The sequence below is a fragment of the Garra rufa genome, chromosome 21 (genome assembly GCF_049309525.1).
Source record: "Garra rufa chromosome 21, GarRuf1.0, whole genome shotgun sequence".
NCBI lineage: Eukaryota > Metazoa > Chordata > Actinopteri > Cypriniformes > Cyprinidae > Garra > Garra rufa.
Genome location: NC_133381.1, coordinates 22,528,888 through 22,544,853, shown reverse-complemented (window position 1 = coordinate 22,544,853; position 15,966 = coordinate 22,528,888). Strand labels below are relative to the sequence as shown.

At 37.3% G+C, this 15,966-nt stretch overlaps 1 protein-coding gene across 2 annotated transcripts in view; it reads left to right on the top strand.

Moving 5' to 3' along the window:
• mdga2a (MAM domain containing glycosylphosphatidylinositol anchor 2a) overlaps positions 1 to 15,966 on the top strand; it is a 388,587-nt gene that overhangs the window by 313,620 nt on the left and 59,001 nt on the right. For both annotated transcript variants that reach the window (XM_073827152.1, XM_073827153.1), the window contains exons 9-10: positions 4,708 to 4,977; positions 15,317 to 15,465. In XM_073827152.1, the coding sequence (XP_073683253.1) occupies positions 4,708 to 4,977; positions 15,317 to 15,465 (419 nt within the window). The remainder of the gene's footprint in view (positions 1 to 4,707; positions 4,978 to 15,316; positions 15,466 to 15,966) is intronic.

Genomic DNA, 15,966 nt, shown 5'->3' with positions numbered 1-15,966 from the left:
AAGTCTGGCTCACCCCCCGATGCAGCGATAGACATCCGGTCGTCAGGGGGAGCCCCAAAAGTAATGAGCGGTGCCTCACGAGGAAGACCCGAACACTCTTCTGGGAGCTCCAGATGGAACGGGCTGTCGGTGGAAGGAGGAACCCCCAGCGGATCATCCGCCGGGAAATTCCCCACCGTCACCGTCAGACCAGTCAGCCCTCTGCCAGAGGTAGAGTCCCCCCGGCGTTTGCCGGGGGGAACGGTAGATCTGGGCAGAGGAACTGGCACCCCGCCCCTTTGCAGGAAGCGGAGTCTGGTCCGCAGCTCCGTGATGGACATGCCGCCGCAATGACGGCATGACTCATCCACAAACGCCGCCTGAGCGTGCTCGATACCCAGACACGTCAGACAGCGATCGTGACCATCACCTGGCGCCAGGTAACGACCGCATCCAGAAACGCACGGGTGAAACGGCATTGTGTTTCAAACACCTCGTCTTTAAAAAGACGTTCACCCGTGATACTCTTTTAGAAACTGCTCAGTGCTGAAGCACACAGGGGAGATGGCCGCTGCGACACAGAAGGCAGGTAGTGCAATCCTTGACTGCGCGCTTTTTCCACCCACAGGAGACCACCACCGCTGACGCGCCGTACCGCCAACACCGCAGTGAAGAGTTCTTGTATGAAGAATGGCTCGTTGCGTCTCTCATGGAAAGATCGGCTCCGATGCGAAATGCTGTCTATGCATTGCACCTGCTGTGTATTTATGCTCACGCTGTGATCAGCGACAGCTGGATGCAATCATGCATGCCAATGTGCATTGGCTCGTTTAGTTTACACACGAAGAGGATTGGTATCTCTAAAGCGATATCCCAATTCGTCGGTCTCCGACGTGACGTCGTAGAGACCGACTGAGAGGGAACCAGTTTTTTTTAGAAAGCTTTTCTCTAAATGGCATGATTCCTAAAGCTTGTTCTTGTTATTTCATAAAACACGCTTCAGTCCACTCATTCTCTCTATTTTTCTTTCTCTCATTCGTTTTCTAAAAAATGATGTTTATTTCAACTTAGAAAGCATAGAGCTTTTTTGTGTTAACACTAGAGAAAATGCTCATATTTTGTTCTTTTATTATTTATTTAATACAATTGCATTTTGTTTCATTAGTCATTACAAATTGTATTGTCAGCTTGTATAAAAAGATCAACTGACAATTTTCTAAACTACATAAGCTTGTGCAAAATCTAATGGTCATGTCTATCAGTGTGATTTCACAATGAACCAAAGAATGTTTTGTGTTTCAGTGGAAGAACATCTGACAAGGAGTGTTAAGAATGTACACTGCCATTCAAAAGTTTGGCATCAGTAAGATTTTTTTTTTTTTTTTAAATAGTCTTTTGTGCTCATCCAAATTCTATTTATTTGATCAAAAATTTACTTTAAAGTATAATTAATTTCTGTGATTTAAAGCAGAATTTTCATCAGACATTCCTCCAGTCTTTACTGTAACACGATCCTTCAGAAATCGTTTTATTATGCTGATATATTATGCTGCTTGATATTTTGTTCAGGATTCTTTAATAAATAAAAAGTAAAAAAAGCACCATAATTTATTCAAAATAACAATCTTTTCTAACAATATAAGTCTTTACTATCACTTTTTATCAATTTAACACATCCCTGCTAAATAAAAGTATTATTTTCTTTCAAAGAAAGATAGAAAGAAAAATTTTATATTGTTACAAAAGATTTCTATTTTTAATAAATGCTGTTTTTATAATGTTTTATTCATCAAATAATCCTGAAAAAAATATCACAGGTTCCAAAAAAAAGCAGCACTGACTGTTTCCAACATTGATAATAATAGACTGATTTCTGAAGAATAATTTGACACTGAAGACTGGAGTGATGATGCTGAAAATTCAGTTTTGCATCACCGGAATAAATTTTATTTAAAAGCATATTAAAATAGAAAACCACACTTTTAAATTGCAATAATATTTCACAATATTACTGTCTCTTCTGTATTTTTATCAAATAAACACAGCCTTTTTGAATGGCAGTGTACTTATTTGATTAGCAACCTAGACAGTGCAGAAACTGAAATATCTCTCATTTCTTTCATGTTGTTTCTTTGTTTTTCTTTTTAAAAATCTTAAAACATTGTTTATTTCTAAGTTTTTTTTTTTTTTTTTTTTTATGTGAATTCAGACTTTTGCACCCCACTGTGTTTATGAGTAGTATTTGTAGTAGTGTTTGTGTTTGTAGTAGTGTTTGTATTTATGTAAATATACTTGTATAGCATGCAGTAATGTATTATGGGTATATGAATATCCATTTACAGTGCATGTCTCATTTTTATATACAGTACCAGTTTGGGCATGCTTATTCTTTATTACTACTTTATTACTACAGATCAGATGTCATTTTCTTTACTAACTTCATGAGCCGGCATAATCTGGAATACTTAAGACTGTTTTTCCTTCACTCTCTAATTCACTGTACTCATCGAAAAATAAAACTAATAATAATTTAAAAAAAAATGTTTAATTTAATTTAATTTAAGTATGATTTTGTGTCTTTAAAACTATGAGAAGCATAGATTCAATCTATGTCTTGTACAGTAAGTTTGCTTTCCTTTTTGAATTCCAGCACTTTTAGACGGGGAAATATGTGCTGTTCTATGCGAGTATAGGAAATTGAACTGAGATGAGCGTGCTGCAAATGATTGTCACTGTGGGTTTGAGATGGAGGGGTACTTTGTGTAGCACACAGTGAAGAGTGAATAGTCTGAATTACTGGACCGCATCTCTGTTTTGCCTGTACAGCTCTATTCATCTACTGAAGACATCCTAGATAACCATACAGATGAAAAAAATTCAAGAAAAATGGTCAAATTCATTTTTGGAGAAGATGTTATTGCAGGGCTATAGCAACAGCTATGATGAATGAAGTGTTCACTTTCACTTTTTCACCTTTTTTTTTTGGGAGAAAATCAATTGTCTTACTTGAGTGTATCAGTCAATGTTCAAATCATGTATTTTTATTTTAGTTTATTTTTTTCTTCTTCACCATTTGGTTAAAAGTCGTTTTGAAAATTGCTCTGAAAAGTTTTTGTGCAATGAAATTCATGCTTCTTTAAAGGAATACTTCACTTCCAGAATAAAAAATTCTTGATAATTTACTCACCTCAATCTCATCCAAGATGCTCAAGTCTTTCTCCCTTCAGTCGCAAAGAAATAGGGTTTTTGATGAAAACATTACAGGATTTTTCTCCATATAGTAGACTTCAATAGTGGCCAACGGGTTGAAGCTTCAAACTGCAGTTTCAGTGCAGCTTCAAAGGGCTCTTCACAATCCCAGCCAAGGAATGAGGGTCTTATCTATCAAAACAATTGGTCATTTTCTAAAAAGAAATACAATTTTTATACTTTTTAACCACAAATGCTCATCTTGCACTAGCTCAACTTCATTAGCATTATGTGGTCACATCTGAAAGGCCATGTGTGATGTAGGCTGAAGTACTGACCCAGTGTTTACAAAGCAAATATGCAAAGAAAGTCAAACACACTTACAAAAAAAGGTAAAACAATGATGTTGGATAATTTTGAAGTTGAAAGCGAAAATGGGAATGTTTTTCACCGTACCATACCTTTTGAACCTTTTGAGTACACAGATGAAGAACTTATCGCACTTGAATTTTCAGACATGATTATGACTGATTGTTTCATTAGATAAAACCCTGATTCCTCCGCTGGGATCATGTAGAGCCCTTCGAAGCTGCATTGAATCTAAAATGTGTACCTTCAACCCATTGGCCACCATTGAAGTCTATTATATGGAGAAAAATCTTGAAATGTTTTCCTCAAAAACCTTAATTTCTTTTCAACTGAAGAAAGAAAGAACATCTTGGATGACATGTGGGTAGGTAAATGATCAGGAAATGATTATTCTGGAAGTGAACTAATCCTTTAAAGTGTGCTTTTGGGGCTACTGAAAATGTCCAGACTATAAATACATATTGCATCTTACACAGAGGTGGGGTAGTATATATGTGATTGAAGAGTAAAAGCAGAATGTGGTGTGTGAATTCTGTGCATCAAGCTCTTTCTGTAAGAGCGCATGACTCTCAGCGGACATTAATAGAAGTGCTGTGCACTACAGTAATGGAAAGATTCTCCAAATCAGACAGAAAAAGTGCAAACGCTGTGCAGATGCCAGCGCCCTTCTAAGGACATCATGTTATGTTTGATGATGCTCTCCCAGGGCTGTGCTCTCTGATGGTGTGCATCATGGTGTATGTGTGCGTGTTGGCTTGCAACACTATGAATCACTGATTCATGACAGGTCACCCTCTTATGAGAGGATGAGTCAGCATTTTTTCCCTTTTTTGCTGCTGTTTTGCTGCTTCGCAGTGAGTATAAAACTTTCAAATCCATCTGTGATGTTGGTACAGCAATAGCACAAAACGCAAACCAAAATGACTGCTTTTAAGAAGTCTTTGAGAAGCAACTTTGTGGTTCCTGTCACTCACAGTCCACTATACCATAAAAAGTGTTGATTTTGTGAATTAATCTTAATATTAACACAGTTTTATTTCTCATTCAGTCACGTAAGTTCATACCTCTCCAAATTTCCAGGTTTCTCAATTGTGTTGGTTTTATTGACTCCACTAAACGCCTGTGTAAATATGTGCTTTGTGTCTAATAAGAATGTGTGTCTATTTTCAGATCCTCCTGTGGTGGAGCCGGTGTATACAGAGATCAGGCAGGGTCTGGGCCGGCCGTTCTCACTGAGCTGCAGGGTCTTACGTGCACACCCCTCAAAAGTACTGGATTATGAATGGAAGCTGGGCACCAGACTGCTAACAGTGGGCCAGTTGCATACTCGGGACGAGACGGAATACCACGTAAGGGCCCTCAACCGTGAAGGCTATGGTGCCTACACTTGTGACATCAAAAACGAAGCAGGAGCTGGCCGATGTACTTTCCTTGTCACAGGTAAGAAAATTAAAACACGTGAAATTTAAAAAGAACCCTGGGTATTAAGACTTGTATGGCTTAATATAACATAAATGATGTCTCTTACTGAAATATGTAGTAGAAAACCCATACAAGATTTACGTTATTTAAAAAAAAAAATTTTATACATATAAATTTTATAAATGATTATGGGGGGTGCCATTATTTTGATGACGTCAAATGGTTGCACTCGGTGAGCTACTGGTGCTACCTGTTTCTTGTGGATGAATAAAACCTCCTAAAGACACGCGTCTTTGTACTTCCCACTTTAGCCCTGATGCCTTTGAGGCTTTTAGTAGACCACAGCTACTGAAAGAGCTTACAAACGGCAGAGACAAGAAATGCTAGATGCCATCCTGGCAGGATGTAAACATGTTGATGCTTGTCATGATGCCGCAGCCGCTGATGGAGTTTCTCGGTGTGGATTTTACTCGATATCCGAGGCATTTAGACTTCTTCGATGGTACGGCCTCCGTACGGCGCTTATATCCATCGCCACCTGTAAGCGATGTAATGTTGTGTTAAAAATAGCAACAGGTAGTGCCAGCTCACCGAATGCAACCATTTGACATACACTCTTAAAAATAAAGGTGTTTTAAAAGGTTCTTCACAGCGATGCCATAGAAGAGCAATTTTTGGTTCCACAAAGAACGATTCAGTCAAAGGTTCTTCAAAGAACCATCTCTTTCTTACCTTTTTATAATCTGAAGAACCTTCTTTCCCCACAAAGAACATTTTGTGAAACAGAGAGGTTCTTCAGATGTTAAAGGTTCTTTATAGAACCATTTAGACAAAAAAGGTTCTTCTATGGCATCGTGAAGCACCTTTATTTTTAAGAGTGTAGTCCAAAATATGTATAAAACGATGTGATTTTTTAAATAACATAAATCTTTCACAGGGTTTCTACTGCATATGTAAGTAAGAGTCTTTAATACCTGGAGTTCCTTTTCAATGAATGCATTTGCAATATAATTGTGTTCAGTTAGGAAGCAGCAGGTTGACAAACTACTTTGACAAACAAGTCTTTATAAGTGAGTCACTGAATGACCCAACCAATGTGATTCATTCAGGAACAAAAGTGACTCTTTAAGATTGAATCAGTGAGTCTTTGACTCAGTTTGTTCAAACATTCAGGAATGAAACAAGGTAATGTCTTTTTGAGTGAGTCATTGAATAATTCATTTATACGATTTGTTCAGAAACTAAACAAGTTAGCTGTCTTAAAGCTGTCTGTTATATATTACTTATATTTTCTAAGAAAAACACGTGAGGCTGGAGTTAGCGTTCAGCCACTGCTTGCCGTTTTTATTTTCTCTTAAGGGCACTGAAAACAACTTACATAGTGCCATAGAATGGAAAACTGTGTTTACCTTGGAATAGTTAAATAATAACAGTTCAGTACATGGACATGACATACCATTAGTCTCAAACACCATCGTTTCCTCCTTCTTATATAAATCTAGTGTTTGCAAAAGACCACCGAAAAATAGGTCAATTCCAACATAACACCGACTGTTATGCAACATCCCCGGGATCGTTAATAGTTACGCCCCCAACATTTGCATCGCCCAATCATTGGTAACGTCAGTACATCAGTAAAACAAGGCAAGCCACTGAAGGGACATGTTTAGCTTAATGCTAGCGCTAGCCTGTTACATTGCAGTACATAAGATTTCACTTACCACATAAACAGAGATGACTGCGCTGATGATGGTGAATGATGGAGAAATAACTGCGCTGATGATGGTGAATGATTTACAGATCCTGAGTATCACTGACAGGCAGCTGAACTTGTGTGTAAGTAACGTAAGCACTTCCTCTGCATTATAACTTTACACAGAGCACATGCGATCACAGAGTAATGAGACTAAAATGTCGGCGATTCAAAACGGCAGATTCAACAAACCACATATTAAAAGCGGCTAGAGCTCCTAATTAAATATATATTTTTATCAATGTGCCAGCTATAGAGATGAGCAGCTCTGTGAAACAGCCAATCAGAGCAGAGCTCATTAATATTCATGAAGCTTCCAAATAAGGCAATAACAGAGCATTTCATTCTAGGGACAAATCCTAGGGTTGTAAATGGACCTGTAAAACCATTTCTGGAGATTTTTTGCCCGTTCCTATGCCATATACCTTCTCTGTAGATATCAGAGAACAATTTAAAATATTCTCTCAATGCATTCTATGGCACCTTTAATTGATTGAGTCATTGAATCATTCCCTCAGGTGGTTTGTTCAAAGCCACTGATTCATTCAGGAAGAAAAACTTGCAATGGCTCTGTTTTGGCTTTGTTTGGGACTGTTTTCATTGGTAGGGCAAAACTAGACAAATTAGTTGGTAATATTGCATCTGCAATTTAAATTGCTCTATTTTAGCTGTTTCCCAAACAATGCACTATACATTATACACAGAGTACTTTGCTGTCTAGTGTATGAATTTTAGAAGATTATTTTTTTCATCCATCATTAGAGTCTAATAGCCCTTCCCCTCAAGTCTCTAACATTCTATACTTTGTCTTCTGGTTGAATGTAGTTAGTATATCATTTGGGTTTTTGAAGTTCACTTCTTCTTCTTGGACTTTTTTAGTTTTAACAAACTACTTTGTATTTATCCTACATTTATGCTACAAAATGGCAAAGAATGCTTTAGTACGTAAGTATATGAATTGGGACTCATATCTTTATTGAAATGTAGTCTAAATGGAATGTCACATTGAATAATGGGCTGAATATTATCATCAATGTGATATTCAGAGCAAGACAGAGAAAAACAAAACCTTTTTCCTAATGTGCCTGAGAAAGTTGAGAATCAACAGTTTACAGCACGTTGGTTTCTGAATCAAAACTGTTCAAGCAAGTAGAACTCGTGACAGATTTTAGTGCTACAGTCACATTTAATGATGTAGAAACATTACTAAAGCACCCTGTTTTTTTAACTGGCCTTTAAGCAAATGTTGATTTTGTCTGGGAAATATTTTCTTATATGCATATTTTACATTATATATGCAGTCATTTATAACATGTAATGCTAATCTCAACTACAAGTGCTTAACAACAGAATAAATTAAACTGTGCGGATACATTACTAGCATTAGACACTTCACAAGTGATTCAAAAGCCACACTTGCTTTTCCCTCAAGTTTTGGCAACGATAAATCCAGTCTAGCATGTCACCTGGAACATTTGGTTCAAGCGGTGGAGCAGTTTCTCTTTGATTTCGTGCCACCACATAAGTAGCCTGATCTCATGCCTGCTACTGCACCAGACACTCGTGTTTAGAAATGGGAACTGCTAGCTTGTGTTTTTGCCCTCCCTGCTGTTGAATATTCATGGCTGAAATCCCAGCTGGTTGATGAGGCATCCTGGACCAGAGGAGGATGTGGGAGAGAGAGAGAGAGATGAGCTACCTGCTTTCTGATGCATAGGTTATTCTTGGAGATGTTCACCCCTAATCATTTAATTTGCATTGACAATTTCCTGCTCTGTTCACCAGGCATAAAAGAGGATTATATCACTCATATCCACTCTCCTTGTATCCGCATCTCTCTCTCTCTCTCTCGTTCTCTCTCTCCTCCATGCATTTCTGTAGGACATGCTGAAGGCCATTATTTTGCACAAACCATGCATCTATGATGAGCCTCTGCTCGCTGTGATGCAGGAACATGCTGCACGAGCTTGAAGCTCTCATTTATCGTTGTCATCATATGGGTTTTTATATGTCTGGGCGTTAAAAGAGCACAAGCCAGAAAATCCCACGTCGAGTCTGTTTTATTGGAGGTTAAGCTCTCGTAATGTTGTATCATGAAGAAAACCTGACGGATTCAAGCGAATGAAGGCGAATGTCACATGGCCACAGGGTTTTGTGTGACGATTGAACAAATGGGCAATGCATCAAGTTGACATTTCACTTTGTCAGAGCAATGTGCACAGCTGTTCGAAGATAAAAAGCTAGAGTTTTCTTAGTCTCAGCATTCGTTTCAGATGTTCAGAGCACTGGGCAAATGCAAACCCAACAGTTACCAATTAATGCAGCAGGAAGTTGAGAGAAGGCTCTGCAGGAGCATCATGCACCTATTTTCTGAAGGGGCACCTGTGTTGTCCTGGCTCTCTTGTGCCCTAGACAAAACAAAGAAATGGCCAAGGAAAAACAACTATGAAGTTTCCAAATATGAAGTGTGATACTGTAGTGGTGCAGTTTTTGCTTTTTGTGCATGAGCTGACCTGGGTTTAGATCCCCACCTAAAGGCACTTTCAAATGTAAATGAGTTGAACCCTGTGCAGAAATGCAGTGTATTGCTGTGGCATTTTTTAAAATTTTCTTCATCAACATTCATTCACAACATCTATACGTTATTGCATCAAATGCACTATTGTTTAAAAATTTGGGTTCAGAAGTTTAAAGTTTTTGAGAGATGCGATGTTCTGTCATGAAACTCTAGATGACGCAGGCTGATGGTCGTTAACACAAGCTGATGATATTCACTGTGTTAAACTACTTGGCACAAGCTGATTGGTTCATGTTGCATACACAGCCAGTGAGCTTGCTGCTTTACATTTAAATGGCTGGTTAGCATTCGCTAAAACATTTCACAGCATGCTTTCAGAGTTTCTCTAAAACTTTCCATCTTCCCCAGCTCCACCTGTATAGATCTGCTATGTGTTCTTATGCTATTTGTGCAGCAGTGGTATGTCTTAAATACTCACAGCACCGTATAGGCATATGTATTGGCAGTAGCAAGTTCCTGTACCTACAGTTCTATCATGACAACTCTGAAGATTTTAACATTGTAATGGATATGACAATGTTAATGTATTTGTTAATGTATACCGCTGCTGTTAGATATTGTTACTGTTGTAGATTATTGCTGCTGCATGAACTTGCTACTGCCAATACATATGCCGATACAGTGCTGTGAATATTTAAGACATTATGCTGCTGAACAAATACAAAATGCATATTATTTTATATTTAGTACTGACCTGAATAAGATCATTTGCATAAAAGATGTTTACATAGAGTCCACAAAAGAAAATAATATTTTCATTTATAAAAATCACCCTGTTCAAAAGTTTACATACACTTGATGCTTAATACTGTGGTACTACCTGAATGATCTACAGCTGTTTTTTTGTTTTTTTTGTTAGTTTTGTTTTGTTTTTGTTTTTTTGTTTTTTTAGTGATAGTTGTTTGTTCTGAACAGTTAAACTGCCTGCTGTTCTTCAGAAAAATCCATCACGTCCCACAAATTGTTTGGTTTTTCAGCATTTTTGTGTCTTTGAACCCTTACCAACAATGATTGTATGGTTTTGAGATCCATCTTTTCACACTGAGAATGAATGAGGGACTCATATGCAACTATTACAGAAGGTTCAAACTAGGGGTGGGAGAAAAAATCGATTCTCCGATGCATCGCGATTCTCTCTTCAACGATTCTGAATCGATTCCTAATATTTCAGAATCGATTCTGAGCTTGTTTTTTTCCTCCCGCATATGACACGTGTGCGCGCTAGAGACGCGGCAGGATTCATTGCACAGGATTTGCACTGTGAGACTCGTGAGCACTGCTTGACATTGTGTGCTTCCATCCGTCGTGTTTTACTTTAGATATGCGTTCATTTCTGCCGTCTGGAATGCAGTACTATTAGATGCACGAAACTCGTGCACTGACAGACTCACGTGCACTTTGTGTTTGTTCGTCCTAAAGCTCGATTGCGGATGCGGTTAAATGCACTTGCATTTTGGAATAGTTTTAAACGAAACTGTACATACAGTCAGTTATGATTTCAGAGCAGGACAAAACATCTGATATATCGAAATAGATCTGTGCATCAGTGGCGTTCAGTCCATATAAGCTGCTATAATGCTCTGCATACCCAGGCTGTTAGAGAGAATGCGTTCACGTGTTAAATAATGTAAACATGCTTATAAATGAATCCCTAATGTGAGACTGAATCTTCGGGGCAAGCAGATTCTCCGCATCTTCCTCGACTCCTCAGAATTGATGCGCATTCTGTTTTGCTGGCGTGCGCGTGATTTCATTCTCGGGGTAAGCTGTCCGCGAAGCGCAGGCCCAAGCAGAAAAACGCGCTGTTGCTGCCAGATCCTGATTGCCGAAAATGTATTGTATTTTTGTATATTATATATAATATGTATATTTTCATAATTTCTCAACAATTCAAAATTTGAAAGTCCACAGAAAAAAAAAAAGCCTATATAAAATTTATATAATTTTTAAAAAAATAATAAACAGGAAAAAGAGGAAATATTAAAATATGATTTCGTCTCTGATTTTATTGGTGTCTAAATAATCTCAAGATATTATTATTTTTGGTATTACTGGTGGTTTTAGTCACCACTTGCCACTGCTGTACATTAGTTTGAATGCAGCCTGGTAAAGCTGCCTGTCTATGATCTTATGAGTAATAATCAAACGGCAGTAATGCTGAGGAAAAAAGAAAAACTATTGTCTGTAAACTTTCGGATACCTGAAGAAAACATATTTTAAATAAGTAATTGTTTTAAAAAGTACCTTGCTTATATAATTTAAGAAATAAAGTTAAATTGGCACAAAATAATTTTGATATATGAAAATGTAGCCATGTGCAGTACTATTGAAAACTGAGAATGTGAGCATCGTGATATTTAGTTGATAATGAAAACAGTAATTAAATTGAATCTTGAAATCAGTGAAGATTGACACCTACTTTTACAGAGATTCCAACTATAAACATAAAGCATAGAAACAGCAATTTTACATGTTTTTAAAATTGTAAAGTTGTATTTGCACAGCAGAAGAATTAATTGGGAAAAAATATATAGATCAAGAATCGTTTTGGAATCGGAATCGGATCGGATCGTGAAGTGCCTGAAGATTCCCACCCCTAGTTCAAACGCTCACTGATGCTTCAAAAGAAAAAAAAAACGATGCAATAAGAGCCAGGGGTGTAAACTTTTGAACAGAATGAAGATGTGTACATTTTTCTTATTTTGCCTAAATATCTGTTTTTTCTTCAGAAGCTACAGAAAATACTTACATGTTTCCCAGAAGACAAAATGTTTAAATTTACCCTGATCTTCAAATTTCAAAAAGAATCATAATGCATCCGTCTCTTAATGCATTGTTTGTCCTTCTGAAGCATCATTGAGCATTTGAACTTTCTGTAATAGTTGCATATGAGTCCCTCCGTTGTACTCAGTGTAAAAAGATGGATCTCAAAATCCTATAGTCATTGTTAGAAAGGGTTCAAATTCACAAAAATACTGAAAAGCCAAATAATTTGTGGGACCTGAAGGATTTTTATGAAGAACAGCAAATGGTTTAACTGTTCAGGACAAACAAGGAACTCATGAACAACTATCAAAAACACAGCTATGGATCATTCAGGTATTACAAATCAAGTGTATGTAAACTTTTGAACAGAGTCATTTTTATAAATTCAATGTTTTTTCGATTTTATGTGAAATATCTTATTCAGGTCAGTACTAAATAAAAAATAACATGCATTTTGTATGATCCTTCTAAATTTGGTAAAATAATTAACATTTTCAGATTCTGCAAGGTGTATGTAAACTTTTGACCACAGCTGTATATAATAACCCAGAGCAGATCTATACAGGTGGAGCTGGGGAAGGTGGAGGGTTTCAGAGGAACTCTGAAAGCATGCTGCGAAATGCTCTACTGAAAGCTAACCAGGTTTTTACATTTTTATGGAAATAATGATCCTTTATTCAAGATCCTTTGATAAACAGAATGTTCAAAAGAACCCCCACACTTTTGAATAATAATGTATCTTTTTATTCAGTAAAAACAAGAGCAAGGCTGTCAGGAGATTCACATAACCTTATTAATCTTTGATCCATTTAAAATTTTTATCTACATTGATGTGTTAGCGTAACTTTGTACACACATTTGTACAAGACAGGGTTCAACAAACAGCAAAATGAGTACACACAGTGTTTTTATTTATTGTTTGGAAGATGTATTCAAGGTCACTTGGTTAAAAAAATCTGAGTTGGTTTGCTTCAGGGTGCCTGAGATGTGGGAATGATCATCCAATGGTTGATGGGTTAGTAAGGACTCCCCACTGGCTGATGGCTGCACATTGCGGAGGGAAATATAAAGTATTCATGTGCTGAGATTTAGTATGAGCACAGGTTCTTTGTCGTGACAGTGCTGTTATGTGTTTGACAAACACCAGGAACCAGCTTCAGTTTCACAAATATTCACATCCCACAGGTCTCCTGTGTGGTCTTTGAAGCACAAACCTACACAACAGTGTCTATATACACACAGATGAACACCCATATATCAAGGATTAGTGGTGGCTAGTGTTCGTTTTAAGAAGCATTGAGGGTATAAATGGTTATTAAAAAGTTAGTGATGTCAAATGAATTTTATTTTGATACAATTTTTATGTCTTCAGTTGTCTGAGGCTGTTTATTAGTTGCATAATGTATCGTTTTAGTATCTGTTTAGATACTGAAGCACTTTGAGATTAGTTTAATGCAGAATTTTAGTACTGATAGAACTCCCAATCTGATGGATCAAAGATTTGCACTTTAACGCATGTGTACATTTCCATTATAGAGCATAGTGGACTCTTAGAAATCTTGGCTGCAGGAGCCTCTGGGTTTCTTTTGCCTTTCTGCTAAGTGACAGCTGATCCATGCAGTTCTGTCTTTCTCCATCTTAGGCTGTTTTAAGAGCCGTGTGTTTGTGATGCTCCTGCTTTTTCTCTGCACCTTCACTCAAGCATTGATTCCCAAAGGAGTCAAATTTATCCCTAAGCCTTAAGCAGAGTAAACTCAATAGACCCATTAGCATTGGCTCTAGATTTTTCCCTCTTAATAAGCTGGGGATAAAATAAGTGCTGGTGACAGCCCTTATCCCTGACCTGCAGACATCAGCAAATTTTCCCTACCGCCACGTTTCCTCGCTTTTCTCAATATAACCCTTCAAGACCTTTCTACCTACTTGGACAAGAGGTGAGCTTCTGGACGAAGTGGCCTGTCTGGCAGAAATAAGAAGCCGTAGAACCGTGAAAACAAGAAAATTATCTTTATAATAGCATGCTCTAGAAATCGGTCACATAACCTTTCAACCACTTAACCAAATTGTTGTTATTATTATTATCTTTTTGTTTGCATATTTTGTGCTGCCTTTGAAATCTACTTTAACAACAGCTATTTTAGACATAAAATAGAGTTTCTTTTCATTTGATGAGCTTATATTGAATGCATGTGTTCTCTACAAATAATGTATTTGTTCTTTTTTGCTTTGATTGGGCAAGTGGGGTTTTTTTTAGCTTGGTGAGAAGCAGACAGGCCTTGACGCAAAACAGTTTTTTTTTTTCTTTCTCGTTTTCATATATTCTTTCATGGGCTTGTCAGCTTTCAGCAGATAGAGAGATGAGCTCTCCTAATGGTTTTGCTTTGTGTCTGTCTCCTTTGAACCTCTGATGGAGAGCATTCATCCTTTTTACCTGTTTTCCGTCAGCAATGGTTTGTAAATGCATCCACAGTATCCTCTAGCATCACTTCAGTGTACCAGACGTTTGACCTGCCGGTCTAAACAGCAGACTGTTTGTTTTTAATCATCTCTAAATATATACAGCATAATAGATAAATACCTTTTCATGTCATTTTTAAAATGTTCTTAAAGGAATAGGTTACCCAAAAATGAAAATTCTGTCATTAATTACTCACCCTCATTTTATTCCAAAGCTGTAAGACCTTGGTTCATCTTCGGAACACAAATGCTTCAACCTTAATTTTTTGAAGCTACGAGATGCACTAAGAAAACAAAAATAACGACTTTATTCAACAATTTCTTATATTCCGTGTCAGTCTTTGACACGCTTGTGAAAGTACCACAATGTGGAAGGTCTGTTGCTGTCTATGCAGGGTCAGAAAGCTCTCAAATTTCATTAAAATATTTTAATTTGTGTTCCAAAGATGAATGAAGGTCTTAAGGGTTTGGAACGACATGAGGATGAGTAATTAATGACAGAATTTTCATTTTTTTTCTAACCTATCCTTTTATGATCACCTTATAAAACAAAACCCTCTAGTTTACTTTATGCCCAAATGATTTATAAATTTATTTTTGATTAAGTATCAGGCTCCAAGCCAGAGGCAATGAGGAATAAATTATTTTACATCTGCAGCACATAGCGAACACACGCTACAGAAATCTTCGCATCTGAACATCTGTCTGAATTTATTTGTTTAACATTCTAAAATTTAAATGTGACGGTGACTGAAATAAAATAGTAAACAGTAATAAGCCATTGTGTATTTGTTTTGTTTCAGGTAAAGCCTATGCACCCGAGTTCTACTATGACACCTACAGCGCTCTGTGGCAGAGCAAACCTCGTGTCTACGGCTTCAAACTCCAGTGGACTCAAATGAATCCCAATGCGGTCGACCGTATCATGGCTTATCGACTTGGTATCAAGCAGGTGAGTGAGTCAGGACGTTTACTTAAAGATGATGTCAAGTAGTCACCTAGAAAGAAGTTTCTTCTCTTCTTTTTGTTTTATCAGTGGCATGTTGCGAAATTCATACCAGATGTATGTTTTGGTTGAAATTATCTGATCATTTAAAGGGATACTTAAAAATTAAAATATTACCCCATGATTTACTCACCCTCAAGCCATCCTAGTTGTATATGACTTTCTTCTTTCAGACGAATGCAGTCGGAGGTATATTAAAGGGATAGTTCACGCAAAAATGAAAATTTGATGTTTATCTGCTTACCCCCAGGGCATCCAAGATGTAGGTAACTTTGTTTCTTCAGTAGAACACAAACAAAGATTTTTAACTCAAACTGTTGCAGTCTATCAGTCATATAATGGCAGTCAATGGTTGCCAAATCTTTAAGAAGCATACACAGACAAAACCAAATTAAACCCGGCAGCTCATGACGATACATTGAGGTCTTAAGACACAAAACGATGAGT